Source organism: Salmo trutta, chromosome 11, assembly GCF_901001165.1.
Source record: "Salmo trutta chromosome 11, fSalTru1.1, whole genome shotgun sequence".
NCBI lineage: Eukaryota > Metazoa > Chordata > Actinopteri > Salmoniformes > Salmonidae > Salmo > Salmo trutta.
In genome coordinates this window covers 15,337,450-15,355,077 of record NC_042967.1, presented here as the reverse complement: position 1 = coordinate 15,355,077, position 17,628 = coordinate 15,337,450, and the positions used below count along the sequence as shown (strand labels likewise).

The following is a 17,628-nucleotide window of genomic DNA, read 5'->3' as shown; positions in this document are numbered from 1 at the left end:
GGGAGTCCCATAGGGCGGCGCACAATTGGCCAAGAATTTGTTCTTAACTGACTTGCCTAGTTAAATAAAGGTTAAATACAAATAAAAAAAATGCTAAACGCAGCACCACAATTAACCTATGCTAACGAGATGCTTCTACTGTATTAGAGAGGGAGTTCGATTAATCTCGCCCGGGCACCCGTTTAAGCGTGTTTTTGCCCGGCTGAAAGTTGATTGCATTCGATTTGGAACCTGGCTGCCCCACTTTGTCCAATGGCGAAGTCGGCGCAATGCAAAAGTGACGTAATTCAGCACGTGTAGAAATTATTAGGATTCTGTGATTGCTTTGGATAAAAACGCGTTATCTGCCCTCCCAATGAAAACTAGTCATGGAAAGAGATGCATGTTTCTGGACGGTGCACTATGTTGACAAAATGACCGAGCGGCGCAGATTACTCTTCCATTTGAGATGGGCACTCCTCCCTCCCCGCTTTCGCTGGATGACGTGCCGGGTTTCGCCCGGTTCAGTGTAAAATAACTCAATCAATCGGTAGTTTCCCTTGTATTTTCCCATCTCGAGATACTTCCTTACCCAGCGTTAGCTGGGCATTTTGACGTCATTTAGGTGAAAAAAATGGCGGCGGGTGGTGGTTCAAACGCGAACGAAAATATTCCAGTTTTTTAGTATAAAGACATAAACACCAAACCATTCCACGTTGGCTCATTCAGAACCGCATGGCTTGAGAAATTGAAACCAATTGACTATTCCTACGAGGAAAAATACGAAGAGACTGAAGATGCGGACTTTGCAAAGGAGATGGGAATCGCACCAGAAACGTTGGATGAACTGAAAGCTATCTGCAGGTTTGTACAGTAAGGGGTAGTTATACATGTATTTGGTACTCTAGCTAGGTAGCTGAAAAGCCATTGTCTGTTTAGTTGACAAGCGGTAACTTCTCAATATGCTAGTTATCGTTTGTCAATAATAAGATGTTTGGTGTTGAACTTCAGCGTCTGTAGTAGTGGACTTGGGATATCACTCCCCTTTGTTCAATGACGTATTTTAGAGTCTTGGTCAAAACTAGTTGTATCAGATGTTTTTTATAAAGTGAAGGTTCAGACCTTTTGCTGTCAAATGACCCATCTGTTCTGTGATCTTCACATGGTTGAATTTTTTTTCTTCCAGCGTTGACACTTCGCTGTCAAGCTGAAGACGAGCCTCTTGACACCAACGTTGTGCCACCTGACCCCACTCTGCAAACACTAATGTAAAACATTACAACGTTTTTACTATACACATGTATATCCTAGACCATTTATACATGATAAATGCACCAGTTCCATGTTCTGCAGACAGTTACTCATTCACTGCGTTAAAAAGGTGTTGCCTTGTTCATGTTCAGACAGAGGAAGAAGAAGCAGGACTACAAAGACACCCTGAGGATCGATAAGCAGAGTTGACCACTACCAAGACGAACTGGTTAGTTATACCCTGTGAAAGTAACCGCCCCTTCCGCTTTACTTCCGTGGGATTCAGGATTAGATTATTTCATTCATTTAAGATATATAAACGTATGTTTGTTTGAGGAGGAATTTACTTCTGCCTGCTGTTTGCGTTGCAGACCATTGCGCACATTTTTTTTGCCCATTGAATACCATTAAAAAAGCCTACAAAAGTTCAAAAACTTCAAGGCTACTTCTTGGAAAACGATGCGTCACTTGCATCGAGTATAACCTGTTGATGTGACCTTTAACCTGTAGCGTGACTGACACCCAGAAGTCTACGCACCCAGACCCCTGGGTTGTATTCTTCAGTTTGGTGCCTAATGAACACGACCGACAAGAGCTAAGAGGGGGGCTGTTTTTAGAAATTTGATTGACTTGTGTGTGTGTTGTTTGATCTTCTTGGAGAGCCTAGCGGTGGGTAAAAGACCTGAGGACCCTGTTGACTTGGTGCCAGAAGGGGAGATAATTTTGAGCATCAACGTACTCTACCCAGCCATATTTGAGAGAGTATGTGCAGTTTCACTTATTCGATTCAAAGTCTTTGTGAGAATCACCAAAAGTTGAAAAGCCTAATTCCAACTCTCCATCATTAGACACAACAAAAGATGTGCTTTTGTAAGACATGTACATTATCTCTGCCTATTAATCTAATTTATACCATGGCATTGTTGAATACCCATTTCTGATTGGCTTAAAGGGCATTCTAGAGCTTGCATTATTTCCCTATAACGTACGTTCTCTTCCAGTTTAAGTATGTGAGGCCCCACATGACCCTTCAGATGCTGGGCTCCCATAGTCTGGTGGACCTGAGGGACGCTATCTGCTGTATCAGCGACCTGCAGGTCTTTGGAGAGTTCAGCAACACGCCCGACATGGCACCGGACTTCATCAGCAAGGTGACACGCACACAAAGAGATACTCAAGCTCAAACCATACTATTGTAATGGTAGGTGGCTGCTTATATTTCCCTGTTTCACACATGTACAAGTATGTATTATACACGTGTGAAATGGAAATGTCTTTTTTGCATATCCCAACTCCGCCTGAGAAGCCCTCGGAGATTGGGGTCACGTCCAGGGTCAGCCATTATCAGCGGCGACCCTGGAGCAATTAGGGTTAAAGTCTTTGCTCAAGGGCACATAGGCAGGTTTTTCACGTTGTTGGCTCGGGGATTTGAACTAGCAGCTGTTGTAGTTACTGACCCAACGCTCTAAACGCTAGGCTACCGTTGAAATGTGAATCCATAGTCGGTAGACAGTTCGTCTTAAAAAGTCGTCCCTTACATCACCGAGCAGTGCACAACAAACGAATGAATCCAAATGTTAGACGCTACCACCCCACATCCAAAACCGAACATTCAGTAGATGCCAGTAGATTTCTTGTGCACGGCTCGGTGATGACTTCTCAAGAAGAACCGTCTAGCGATCATGGATATACAGTACATTCCAACGTGGAACACGTGCTGCTACACAGGTAGTCATTGATTGTGAGTCTTGGAACACATTGACTATGGAATAGGGTTAGTAATAAATGAGATAATAAGGATGTCTAAGTTAGGAGCTACTCAGCCACACACTGAGTATAAGCCTACATAATAGGACTTGATCATCATGTCGGTGTTGGGTGAACCTTTTCACTGTCTGTTTCAGGATCACTTCAAATCCGCCTTCTTCTACTTTGAAGGGGTCTTCTACAATGACATGCGTCACCCTGAGTGTCAGGACATGAGCGAGTAAGTGGCTCTCTCTCTTTATCGCTTTCTCTGACATCCAACTCATCTGGCTACAACGACTGGACTGACTGAACTAGAGGTCGACCGATTATGATTTTTCAACACCGATACCGATTATTGGAGGCCCAAAAACCCGATGCCGATTAAAAAAAAATAATAAAAAAAATAATAAAAAAATAATAATAATAATATTTAAAAAAAAAAATATATATATATATTTTTTTTTTGTAATAATGACAAATACAACAATACTGAATGAACACTTATTTTAACTTAATATAATACATCAATAAAATAAATGTAGCCTCAAATAAATAATGAAACATGTTCAATTTGGTTTAAATAATGCAAAACAAAGTGTTGGAGAAGAAAGTAAAAGTGCAATATGTACCATGTAAAAAAGCTAAAGTTTAAGTTCCTTGCTCAAAACATGAGAACATATGAAAGCTGGTGGTTCCTTTTAACATGTCTTCAATATTCCCAGGTAAGAAGTTTTAGATTGTAGTTATTATAGGACTATTTCTCTCTATACGATTTGTATTTCATATACCTTTGACTATTGGATGTTCTTATAGGCACTTTAGTATTGCCAGTGTAACAGTATAGCTTCCGTCCCTCTCCTCGCTCCTACCTGGGCTCGAACCAGGAACACATCGACAACAGCCACCCTCGAAGCAGCGTTACCCATGTAGAGCAAGGGGAACAACTACTCCAAGTCTCAGAGCAAGTGACGTTTGAAACGCTATTAGCGCGCACCCGGCTAACTAGCTAGCCATTTCACATCGGTTACACCAGCCTCATCTTGGGAGTTGACAGGCTTGAAGTCATAAACAGCTTGAAGCATTGCGAAGAGCTGCTGGCAAAACGCTCTAAAGTGCTGTTTGAATGAACGCTTACGGGCCTGCTGCTGCCTACCATCGCTCAGTCAGACTGCTCTATCAAATCATAGACTTAATTATAACATAATAACACACAGATATGAGCCTTAGGTCATTAATATGGTTGAATCCAGAAACTATCATCTCGAAAACAAAACGTTTTTCCTATCAGTGAAATACGGAACCGTTCCGTATTTTATTTAACAGGTGGCATCCCTAAATCTAAATATTCCTATTACATTGCACAACCTTCAATGTTATGTCATAATTACGTAAAATTCTGGCAAATTAGTTCGCAATGAGCCAGGCGGCCCAAACTGTTGCATATACCCTGACTCTGCGTGCAACGAACGCAAAATGACACAATTTCACCTGGTTAATATTGCCTGCTAACCTGGATTTCTTTTAACTAAATATGCAGGTTTCAAAATATATACTTCTGTGTATTGATTGTAAGAAAGGCATTGATGTTTATGGTTAGGTACAGTCGTGCAACGATTGTGCTTTTTTTTCGCAAATGCGCTTTTGTTAAATCATCCCCTGTTTGGCGAAGTTGGCTGTCTTTGTTAGGAAGAAATGGTCTTCACAGTTCGCAACGAGCCAGGCGGCCCAAACTGCTGTATATACCCTGACTCTGTTTGCAAGAGAAGTGTCACATGTTCCCTAGTTAAAAGAAATTCATGATAGCAGGCAATATTAACTAAATATGCAGGTTTAAAAATATATACTTGTGTATTGATTTTAAGAAAGGCATTGATGTTTATGGTTGGAGCAACGTGTACCTAAGCGATTATATGCAACGCAGGACAGGCTAGACAAACTAGTAATATCATCAACCATGTGTAGTTAACTAGTGATTATGATTGATTGATTGTTTTTTATAAGATAAGTTTAATGCTAGCTAGCAACTTACCTTGGCTTCTTACTGCATTCGCGTAACAGGCAGGCTCCTCGTGGAGTGCAATGTAAAGCAGGTGGTTAGAGCGTTGGACTAGTTAACCGTAAGGTTGCAAGATTGAATCCCTGAGCTGACAAGGTAAAATCTGTCGTTCTGCCCCTGAACAAGGCAGTTAACCCCAGTTCCCCGGTAGGCCGTCATTGAAAATAAGAATGTGTTCTTAACTGACTTGCTTAGTTAAATAAAGGTGTAAAAAAAAAAAAAACGATTACCGTTTGTTATGAAAACTTGAAATCGGCCCTAATTAATCGGCCATTCCGATTAATCGGTCGACCTCTAGACTGAACACTTCAGACTAGGCTTACTTGAACTCTCACCTTAGCTCATCCTGATCTTGTGAGAGAACATCTGTGGAAATGGGCCTGTAGAAGCCAGGGAGTAACCCAAAAAAGACAAAAGCCAGGCCTATATAGTGCAGAGACGACACTGTAGAGCGTGAGAGGTAGGGGCAGATCCACAAAGTATTAAGACAATACTTTTTTCAGCCATATAACTCTATATTGGATCGGAGATGGAGACTTGGGGAGCTTTTAGGTGCAGAATATTGCATTCGGTTTGCCTAACCATGACCCAGACTCAACTATATGCCTGGGTTAACCTTGGGGATGTGTCAGCGGAATCAACAGATGTTAGCTTGTAATGGGCCACAATCCAGTTCTTTAAAATGTCAAACCAGGCCACAAGACCCATTGGAAATAGGAAAATACTTTCTTCATGCGCCCCTCTCATCCACTTAGCCATTTGCTCAGTATCTGCTATATCTAATGGATATTCATGGGCATTTTATTGATGAACTGGAGACAACCTTTAAGCCCAAGTATAATCAAATCATTTTGCAGACAAGGCTAGTAAGTATACTGAACAAAAATATGAACCCAACATGTAAAGTGTTGGTCTCGTGTTTCATGAGCTGAAATAAAAGATCCCAGAAATGTTTCATACACACAAAGCCTATTTCTCTGAAATGTTGTTTACAGCCCTGTTAGTGAGCATTTCTCCCATTTGCCAAGATAATCCATCCACCTAACAGGTGTCATATCAAGAAGCTTATTAAACAGCATAATCATTACACAGGTGCACCTTGTGCTGGCCAACAATAAAAGGCCACTCTCTGAAATGTGCAGTTTTGTCACACAACACAATGCCACAGATATCTCAAGTTTTGAGGGAGCGTGCAATTGGCATGCTGACTGCAAGAATGTCCACCAGAGCTGTTTAGGGCCTCTTTTATTTATTTCAATATGAACTGTAACTCAGTAAAATCTTAAATTGTTGCGCTTTTAGATTTTTGTTCTGTGTAAATTAAGATGAATTTCCATTGCGTATTTTCTGGGTGTTGGAGTTCATTTCTCTTCCTCTACTTTCTACTGTACTTTTCAAATTGGACAAAGTTGCATTGTACTATATTTCCAGGACCACCATTGATTGGGCAAAGACCAGAGACTTCCCCACGTTCCACAAGGCCAAGATGGAGGACACCAGGTTCTACGACCTGAAGGTGAAGGTGGGCTACCCCTACCTCTTCTGTCACCAGGGAGACTGCGAGCACGTTGTCATCATCACCGATATCAGGTCAGAGGTCATATTTTGTCATCCATATTGATACCTGGATTTTGAGCTTTGACTTGGTGTGTCGTTTCCCCCTACAGTGAGCTCAAAGTATTGGGACAGTGACGCGTTTGTTGTTTTGGCTCTGTACTCCAGCACTTTGGATTATAAATGATACAACTATGAGGTTAAAGTGCAGACTGTTAGCTTTAATTTGAGGGTATTTTTATCCAAATTGGGTGAACCCTTCAGAAATTACTGCACTTTTGTACATAGTCCCCCCATTTTAGGGGACCAAAAGTATTGAGACAAATTCACGTAAAACGTTTAGTATTTGGTCCCATGTTCATAGCACGTAATGACTATATCAAACTTGTGACTCCACATTTTTGGGATGCATTTGCTGTTTGTTTTGGTTGTGTTTCAGATTTATTTTGTGGCCAGTAGAAATTCATGGTAAATAATGTGTTGTGTCATTTACAATAAAAGTGACTCCAAAATGACACACTACATTATTTATCATGAATTTCTATTGGGCACAAAATAATCTCAAACGCCACCAAAACAAACAGCATATACAAGAGCTAATATAGTAAAGTTGCCGTCAAAAACTGATTGATGTGCTTTGCTGTGTCCTTTTGGTTGACCTCTTAATGATATCCTCGCTGGATGTTCTCACTATATTTAGTGTGTCATTAGGTAACTTGACAGGACAGCTGTTTATTTGAATAAAAAGTGTTTGAACTTGTTGATCTCTAAGTGACATCCTCTCAGGTGATGTGTAGTGAACTTGTTGATCTCTAAGTGACATCCTCTCAGGTGATGTGTAGTGAACTTGTTGATCTCTAAGTGACATCCTCTCAGGTGATGTGTAGTGAACTTGTTGATCTCTAAGTGACATCCTCTCAGGTGATGTGTAGTGAACTTGTTGATCTCTAAGTGACATCCTCTCAGGTGATGTGTAGTGAACTTGTTGATCTCTAAGTGACATCCTCTCAGGTGATGTGTAGTGAACTTGTTGATCTCTAAGTGACATCCTCTCAGGTGATGTGTAGTGAACTTGTTGATCTCTAAGTGACATCCTCTCAGGTGATGTGTAGTGAACTTGTTGATCTCTAAGTGACATCCTCTCAGGTGATGTGTAGTGAACTTGTTGATCTCTAAGTGACATCCTCTCAGGTGATGTGTAGTGAACTTGTTGATCTCTAAGTGACATCCTCTCAGGTGATGTGTAGTGAACTTGTTGATCTCTAAGTGACATCCTCTCAGGTGATGTGTAGTGAACTTGTTGAACTTAAAGAAATGTGTTTTAAAGTAAAAATATGTAAAAAAAAAAATAACTTTTCGGGGAGAACTTTTGACAGTTCAAACAGTTGGGAAGTTTTGTAGGGAACTTGTGGAATTGTTGTGTTGTGAGCGTGTGACCCCTTGTAGAATGAACATGAAAAAGCTATTTCAAATCAAATTGTATTGGTCACATACACATGTTTAGCAGATGTTATTGCGAGTGTAGCAAAATGCTTCTCGTTCCGACAGTGCAGTAATATCTAACAATTCCCCAACAAATACTTAATACACACTCATCTAAGTAAAGGAATGAAATAAGAATATATACATATACATATATGGATGAGCAATGAGAGCGACCATAGTCAAGATGCAATAGATGGTATAAAATACAGTTTATACATATGAGATGAGTAAATCAAGACATGTAAACATTATTAAAGTGACTAGTGTCCATTTATTAAAGTGGCCAATGATTTCAAGTCTGTGTATATAGGCAGCAGGCTCTCTGAGTTAGTGATGGCTGTTTAACAGTCTGAAGGCCTTGAGATAGAAGCTGTTTTTCAGTCTCTCTGTCCCAGCTTTGATGCACCTGTACTGATCTCGCCTTCTGGATGGTAGCGGGGTGAACAGGCAGTGGCTCTGGTAGTTGGTGTCCTTGATCTTTTTGGCCTTCCTGTGACATTGGGTGCTGTAGCTGTCCTGGAGGGCAGGTAGTTTGCCCCTGATGATGCGCTGTGCAGACCGCGCCACCCTCTGGTGAGCCTTGCGGTTGAGGGAGGTGCAGTTGCCGTACCAGGCTGTGATACAGGATGCTCTCAATTGTGCTTCTGTAAAAGTTTGAGTTTTTGGTGACCTGTTGTTGCGCCTTCTTCACCACGCTGTTTGTGTGGATGGACCATTTCAGTTTGTCTGTGATGTGTACGCCCAGGAACTTAACTTTCCACCCTCTCCACTACTTTCCCGTCGATGTGGGGGGGCTGCTCCCTCTGCTGTTTCCTGAAGTCCACGATCATCTCCTTTGTTTTGTTGAGTGAGAGGTTGTTTTCCTGACACCACACTTCGAGTGCCCTCACCTCTTCCCTGTAGGCTGTCGTTGTTGTTGGTAATCAAGCCTATTACTGTTGTGTCGTCTGCAAACTTGATTGAGTTGGAGGTGTGCGTGGCCACGCAGTCATGGGTGAACAGAGTACAGAAGGGGGCTGAGCACACACCCTTGTGTTGAGGATCAGCGAAGTGGAGGTGTTGTTTCCTACCTTCACCACCTGGGGGCAGCCCGTCAGGAACTCCAGGACCCAATTTCACAGGGCGGGGTTGAGACCCAGGGCCTCTAGCTTGATGATGAGCTTGGAGGGTACTATGGTGTTGAATGCTGAGCTTTAGTCAATGAACAGCATTCTTACATAGGTATTCCTCTTGTCCAGATGGGATATGGCAGTGCGTAGTGTGATGGCGATTGCATCGTCTGTGGACCTATTGGGGCGGTATGCAAACTGAAGTGGGTCTAGGGTGGCCGGTAAGGTGGCGGTGATATGATCCTTGCCTAGTCTCTCAAAGCACTTTATGATGACAGAAGTGAGTGCTACGGTGCGATAGTAATTTAGTTCAGTGCCTTCTTGGGTACAGGAACATTGGTGGCCATCTTGAAGCATATGGGGACAGCAGACTGGGATTGAATAGCCAGCTGGTCTGCGCATGCTCTGAGGATGCGGTCTGAGCCGGCAGCCTTGCAAGGGTTAACGTGTTTAAATGTCTTACTCACGTCAGCCACGGAGAAGGAGAGCCCACAGTCCTTAGTAGTGGGCAGCATCGTTGGCACTGTATTATCCTCAAAGCGGACAAAGAAGGTGTTTAGTTTGTCTGGAAGCAAGACGTCAGTGTCCTTGACGTGGGTGGTTTTCCTTTTGTAGTCCGTGATTGTCTGTAGACCCTGCCACATATGTCTCGCGTCTGAGCCGTTGAATTGCGACTCCACTTTGTCTCTATACTGACATTTCACTTGTTTGATTGCCTTCGGAGGGAATAACTACACTGTTTGTATTCGGCCATATTCCCAGTCACCTTTCCATGGTTAAATGTGGTGGTTCCCACTGTCAGTTTTGCGTGAATGCCGCCATCTATCCACGGTTTCTGGTTAGGGTAGAGTTTATTAGTCCCAGTAGGTACAACATCTCCTATACACTTCCTTATAAGCTCACTCACAGACTCGGTGTATACTTCAATATTATTCTCTGAGGCTACCCGGAACATGTCCCAGTCAGCGTAATCAAAACAATCTTGAAGCGTGGATTCTTAGCACAGGTACATCCTGTTTGAGTTCCTGCCTATAGGAAGGGAGGAGCAAAATGGAGTCGATCACATTTGCCGAAAGGAGGGTGGGGGAGGGCGTTGTATGCATCGCAGAAGTTAGAGTAGCAGTGACCCAGAGTTTTTCCAGCGCGATCAATATGCTGATAGAATTTAGGTAGTCTTGTTCTCAAATTTGCTTTGTTAAAATCCCCACCTACAAAAAATGCAGCCTCCGGATATATGGTTTCCAGTTTGCATAAAGTCTACTGAAGTTCCTTGAGGGCCGTCGTATCGGCTTGAGGGGGGATATATATACAGCTGTGACAATAACCGAGGAGAATTCGGTCAGCATTTGATTGAGTAATTCTAGGTCGGGTGAGCAGAAGGACTTGAGTTCCTGTATGTTGTTACAATTACACCGTGAGTCGTTAAACATGAAACACAGCCCCGGCACCACCTTCTTCCCGGAGAGATGTTTATACCTGTCGGCGCGATGCACAAAGAATCCAGGTGGCTGTACCAACTCCGACAGCATATCCCGAGAGAGCCATGTTTCCGTGAAACAATATGTTATAATCCCTGATGTCTCTCTGGAAAGCGACCCTTGCCCTAATTCCATCTACCTTGTTTTCTAGAGACTGGACATTAGCAAGTAATATACTCAGAAGCGGTGGGTGGTGTGCGCGCCTCCCAAGTCTGACCTGAAGACTGCTCTATCTACCTCTTCTCCGGCGGTGTTGTTGTTTTGGGTCAGCCTCTGGAATCACTTCAAATGCCCTGGGTGGTTCGGACAAAGGATCCACTTCGGGAAAGTTGTATTCCTGGTTGTAGTGCTGGAAAGTTGATGTCGCTCTGATATCCAATAGTTTTTCCTAACTGTATGAAATAACACTTTAGATTTTCTGGGCTAACAATGTAAGGAATGATACAAAAAAAACAAAATACTGCAAAGTTTCCTAAGGCCTAGAAGCGAGGTAGCCCTCTCTGACCGGATAGGTGTGCCTGTGTATAAGTCGGTCTTAGGCTTGTCCTGTGAACACTGCGAGCAAGAAGAAACCGAGAGAGAAACCGAAAACTCTGAAGAAGAAAAACACGGAGTTCTTACTTAGACACGCACGTGATGACCGTAACATCGGAAGTAGGATGCAGGCGTCAACAGAAAAAGGGCTTGGTATAAATCAGCACTACAAAAAATAGTTTTCTACATTTGTGCAGAACCCAAATACTACCCTTAAAGGTGCTGGGAGATCAAGTGGTTATGTCTAATGGACAGCTATGGGGTTATGCGTTTGATTACCCAGCCTGTAGAGTGAAGCTCTATACCTTACCTTAGATCAAAACAAAAAAATGTAAAGTCCACAAATAAGAAAGTGAGTCCAGTTCAGAATAGTGGGAGAAACATTCGGACCGGAGGGAGGCCCGAGCCTTAATTGCAATACCCCCCCCCCCCCCCCCCCCCCCAAAAAAAATGGTATGCTCCAAATGAAACAGGTATGCCGTTACCCCTACCTCAATCTAACACATAGCTAATATACAGACCAAACCTTGAGTGGAATACAGGCTTGAGGACTGGGATGTGTTTCACAAGGTGGTGTGTCATGAGCTGAGACTTAGCTCAAAGGGTTATTTATACCTTGTACAAGGGGAATGAGGGTAAGGGTTATTTATACTTTGTACAAGGGGTATGAGGGTAAGGGTTATTTATGTATTGTACAAGGGGTAGGAGGGCAAGTGGGGGTGGTGTTCGGTTACAGTCAGTCCCAGGTCATAGACGGACATGCTCTTCTCTAAGAACAGTCTTTTAATATTGCATAGAAAACTTTAATAATTGTAATATGTATGCTTACATTTCTGTACTAAAGATTTAAGAAAATAAAAGGTTTTAAAGAAAATGTTATTTACTTTTTAATAAAATCTTTCGATCTCTCTCCCCCCCGCTCTGTTTCTGTCTCTACACAAGAGCCAATGGGTTCTTGGGATGTGTGTGTCAAATCAAAATCAAATTATATTTGTCACATGCGCCGAATACAAAAGGTGTAGTCCTTACTGTGAAATGCTTACTTACAAGCCCTTAACCAACAATGCAGTTAAGAAAAATAGGATTTAAGAAAATATTTCCTAAATCAACTAAATAAATAAAACATTTAACAATAACGAGGCTATATACAGGGGGTACCGGTGCGGGGGGGTGTCAGGTTACAATCCTTGACTTCGGCGATGTCATTTACAAATTAGCCTCCAATACCCTACTCAACAAGCTGGATGCAGTCTATCACAGTGCCATCCGTTTTGTCACCAAAGCCCCATATACAACCCACCACTGCGACCTGTATGCTCTCGTTGGCTGGCCTTCACTTCATAATCGTCGCCAAACACATTGGCTCCAGGTCATCTACAAGACCCTGCTAGGTAAAGTCCCCCCTTATCTCCGCTCACTGGTCACCATAGCAGCACCCACCTGTAGCACGCGCTCCAGCAGGTATATCTCTCTGGTCACCCCTAAAGCCAACTCCTCCTTTGGTCGTCTCTCCTTCCAGTTCTCTGCTGCCAATGACTGGAACGAACTACAAAAATCTCTGAAACTGGAAACACTTATCTCCCTCACTAGCTTTAAGCACCAGCTGTCAGAGCAGCTCACAGATCACTGCACCTGTACATAGCCCATCTATAATTTAGCCCAAACTACTACCTCTTCCCCTACTGTATTTATTTATTTTATTTATTTTGCTCCTTTGCACCATATTATTTAGATTTGAACTTTCTTCAAACTACAAATCTACCATTCCAGTGTTTTTCTTGCTATACTTTATTTACTTTGCCACCATGGCATTTTTTTGCCTTTACCTCCCTTATCTCACATCATTTGCTCACATTGTATATAGTCTTATTTTTTTTCTACTGTATTATTGACTGTATGTTGTTTACTCCATGTGTAACTCTGTGTTGTTGTATGTTGTCGAACTGCTTTGCTTTATCTTGGCCAGGTCACAGTTGTAAATGAGAACTTGTTCTCAACTTGCCTACCTGGTTAAATAAAGGTGAAATAAAAAAATAAAAAAACAAGCGGGTATTTACAAGCAGCGACGTGTCTGCAAGCTCGGAACTCTAGGCGTCTAACAGATAACGCCATAATGCATTCAATATTATGAACTTAGGGTGACCCTAGGTTCACCACATGCTTAATCACTTGGGCACCCACGTTATTTCTGCTTAGGAAGCAATAAATGATTTGACAGGCTTAAAACCACCTAAAAAATATAATTGTACTCTTTTTTTTAATGTGTTCTTTACTAATGACTTAACAGATAATTTTACCCCCTTAATAACCTTTTACTGCAGTGGGCTAAATCAGGCTCACAGAGTGATTCATGGTAGTCTTAAACAAATCTACTTTGAAACAAAAGTATACACATGACACACACAGTTATGGATTTATAAAGAAGACACCTGTACCATGTCAGATATAGAGTTTACATCTCAATATGACACTTTAAATACGTCACAGCAGACTGAAATGCAACAACGCCTAGTGTGTTTATTGAGCTGTACACTGATGCTCAGTTGGTCTATATTCCCCAACATCTTGTCAACATGTGCTTTTCCACATTGTTACATTACAGCCTTATTCCAAAATTGGATTAAATAAACAATTTCCCTCATCAATCTACACACACTACCCCATAATGACATTAGTGAAAACAGGCATTTTAAAATATTAGCAAATGTACTAAAAATAAAAAAAAACACCTTATTTACTTAAGCATTTAGACCCTTTTGCTATGAGACTCAATTGAGCTCGGGTCCATTCTGTTTCCATTGATCATCCTTGATGTTTCTACAACTTGGAGTCCACCTGTGGTAAATTTAATTGATTGGACATGATTTGGAAAGGCACACGCCTGTCTGTATAAGGTCCCACAGTTGACAGTGCATGTCAGAACAAAAACCAAGCCATGAGGTCGACGGAATTGTCCGTAGAGCTCCGAGACAGGATTGTGGTGAGGCACAGATATGGGGAAGGGTACCATAAAATGTCTGCAGCATTGAAGGTCCCCAAGAACACAGTGGCCTCCATCATTCTTAAATGGAATAAGTTTGGAACCACCAAGACCCTTCCTAGAACTGGCTGCCTGGCCAAACCTGAGCAATCGGGGGAGAAGGGCCTTGGTCAGGGAGGTGACCAAGAACCTGATGGTTACTCTGACAGAGCTCCAGAGTTCCTCTGTGTAGATAGAACCTTCCAGAAGGACAACCATCTCTGCAGCACTGGATCCAGAGTTTGCCAAAAGGCACCTGACCATGAGAAATAAGATTCTCTGGTCTGATGAAACCAAGATTGAACTCTTTGGCCTGAATTCCAAGTGTCACGTCTGGAGAAGCATGGTAGTGGCGGCATCATGCTGTGGGGATATTTTTCAGCGGCAAGGACTGGGAGACCAGTCAGGATCGAGGGGAAAGATGAATGGCGCAAAGTACAGAGATCCTTGATGAAAACCTGCTCTAGAGCACTCAAGATCTCAGACTGGGCAGGGGTGATTCTGGGGGGGGGGCCAGTGCCCCTGTGACAATATTGGACCCCCTTGTGGCCCCCCTAAAATGTGGAGTATGAAATAATTTTTACATAGCACATTTTTTCTATCGTTCTTTTTTTTTTTTACATCCGTTAATAGACTGGCAACGCGGAACACTAATGATTATGAACATGGTCTTTTGCCTGCTAATGCAGTGAAGAAAACGATATGACAACAATGTCTAATGTAACTGGCCCCTCTAACAGTACAACTGGCCCCAGCTTGGCCCCCCCCAGTTGAAATGGTCTAGAACCGCCACTGAGACTGGGGCGAAGGTTCACCTTCCAACAGGACAAACGACCCTAAGCACACAGCCAAGACAACGCAGGAGTGGCTTCGGGACATGTCCTTGAGTGGCCCAGCCAGAGCCTGGACTTGAACCCGATCGACCATCTCTGGAGAGACCTGAAAATAGCTGTGCAGCGACGCTCCCCATCCAACCTGACAGAGCTTGAGAGGATCTGCAGAGAAGAATGGGAGAAACTCCCTAAATACAGGTGTGCCAAGCTTGTAGCGTCATACCCAAGAATAATTGAGACCTTAATCGCTGCCAAAGGTGCTTCAACAAAGTACTGTGTAAAGGGTCTGAATACTTATGTACATTTTAATATTACTTTTTTTGTATATATTTGCAAACATTTCTACAAACCATTATGGGGTATTGTGTGTAGATTGAGTGGGGGGAAAAAAACATTTAATCAATTTTAGAATAAGGCTGTAACGTAACAAAATATGAAAAGTCAAGGGGTCTAAGTACTTTCCAAATGTACAAAAAGTGTGTCAATTTCTAAACAGGTCACCTGATATGGATGAAAATAAGCTCAAATTTAAGCTGACAGTCTACACTTTAACCTCAGTCGTTGTGTCATTTAAAAACCAAAGTGCCGACTACAGAGCCATAACATGTTGCTGTATCTATGAGAAATCAATGTCAGAAATCAGTTCACCTTACTCATATCAGTACTGTGAAGAAGGCCAGATATCTGGTAAGACAGCAGGTCAGGGGAAAGTGCTGCCCTTTCTAGATGAATAGGATCAAGTCATTTCTTTGATCAATTCACTCACATGATAAAGAGCCTTGAGCCTTTCTAATTGATCTGTATTGTAGGTCTGCCTTATCAGCTTTCTGAGACTGATTTGTCTTTTAGCATTCTTCTGACTGGTTTTCTTTGCTGGAGGCACTAACTATGCATGAAGGCTGGTTTTGTGGCGTGACGTTTCCAAGAAGGCCTCAGTGCTGCCAGTAAAACCGTTACCAAACTGTGCTGGCTCAGATATTTTCCCATCACTTTGTCCTTTTCAACACAGTTTTTATTTATTTAACCTTTATTTTGACAGGGAGTCAAGGCTGAGATCAAGGTCTCTTTTCCAGATGAGTCCTGTTTAATACAATACAGAATACACATTCATTCCAAAAAAAATTGTTAGTGTTTCATTTTAAAATACTTTCTTCAGTAAAAAGATCCCCTAGGAGCCATCACATGCCCTAGACCAGTGTTTTCCAAACTCGGTCCTCTGGACCCCAACGGGTGCAAGTTTTGGTTTTTGCCCTAGAACTACACAACTGATTCAAATAATCATCAACCTTTGATCATTTGAATCAGCTGTGTAGTGTTAGGGCAAAAAACAAAATGTGCACCCCTTGGAGTCCAGAGGACCGAGTTTGGGGAAAAAGTGCCCTAGGCCTACAGCGCAGGGTTCAAACTCATTCCACGGAGGACCGAGTGTTCGCTCCTCCCTTGTACTTGATTTGATTAAGGTCAGCAATTAGTAAGGAACTCTCCTCACCTGGTTGTCCAGGTCTTCATTAAAAGGAAAACCAAAAACCAGCAGACACTTGGCCCTCCATGGAATGAGTTTGACACCAATTCATCATATTTTAAAGTGCATTGGAGATCATTCCACACTAAAGGTGAAAGGTTCCAGCCACTATGGTGGATACGTAACAAGGCTAGCTCAGTACAGCTTGGTTTGGCTAGGTTTCATTAGTCTGGACATGGTATGTTTTATTTTATCCCTGCCCAATGTTTCCAGACTAACTCATAAGGATGACTGCCTGGATAGGAAGCTGTACCCTCTCCTTACCCACAAGCACAGGGTCATGACCAGGAAGTGTGCCGTGTGTCACGTCTACATCGGCAGGTGTGTAGAGAAAATATGTCACCCACAATAAAAGATCATCTTTACTTGGGTTATGAGTTTTCCCTTTTTACATGACCTGACCTTTGTTTTAATTCATTACAAGTTGCCAGTGTGCTAATTTGACTTTTGTTTTGTTTTCAGATGGTTAACCACAAATGATCCATTTGCCCCAAATGACCCGTGTCTCTTCTGTGAGCGGTGCTTCCGCATGCTTCACTACGACAAGAAGGGAAACAAACTAGGACAGTTCCTGGCCTACCCTTATGTGGACCCTGGGGCCTTCAACTGAGACTGAGCTGGTCACGTTACTGTTTCTCCCTTCTACTGCTGTGCAGTATTGGCACATTGGGAAGTTATTTCTGTTGGCATTAAAGCACTTTATTTACTGTTCTATTTGCCTTGGGATTCATGATCACATGGAAATGTTTTTAATAAAGCATTTTTTTGCTGTAGTCATCAAGAATTGTAAAGCTCGTAGACTGTTCGTTTTGGATTGATGAACCTTCAGTGGTGAGCTGGTGATGTCACCAGCTCATGCTACTCATGAAAAGTTCACTTGAAAGATTATAGCTTTGTAGCTCGTGCGAAGAATTGGTTTCACTAATTAAAGTGGAAATCAGTGGGACAACACCCTTCTGTCTTCTACTGCATGTTATGCCTGTCGTGCCTCTGGATATCTCGCCTTGGCACTCCAGCAACGTCTTGATTCAAACACTTCAATGGAATAATCTTAACCCA

General features: G+C 42.4%; 1 protein-coding gene across 2 annotated transcripts; it reads left to right on the top strand.

Annotated features, from left to right (window-relative positions):
• The first annotated feature begins 36 nt into the window (after nucleotides 1-36).
• On the top strand, nucleotides 37-17,353 carry LOC115202288 (snRNA-activating protein complex subunit 3). Of its 2 annotated transcripts, none has more exons than XM_029766351.1 (9): nucleotides 37-843; nucleotides 1,166-1,247; nucleotides 1,383-1,459; nucleotides 1,898-1,992; nucleotides 2,232-2,381; nucleotides 3,135-3,217; nucleotides 6,467-6,625; nucleotides 16,783-16,890; nucleotides 17,032-17,353. In XM_029766351.1, the coding sequence occupies exons 5-9, from the start codon at nucleotides 2,253-2,255 to the stop codon at nucleotides 17,177-17,179; spliced, it is 627 nt and encodes a 208-aa protein (XP_029622211.1). In that variant the 5' UTR covers nucleotides 37-843; nucleotides 1,166-1,247; nucleotides 1,383-1,459; nucleotides 1,898-1,992; nucleotides 2,232-2,252; the 3' UTR covers nucleotides 17,180-17,353. The 2 variants fall into 2 exon arrangements, with proteins under 2 accessions (XP_029622211.1, XP_029622210.1); XM_029766350.1 differs by having other exon boundaries at nucleotides 1,891-1,992.
• Nucleotides 17,354-17,628: the final 275 nt, after the last annotated feature.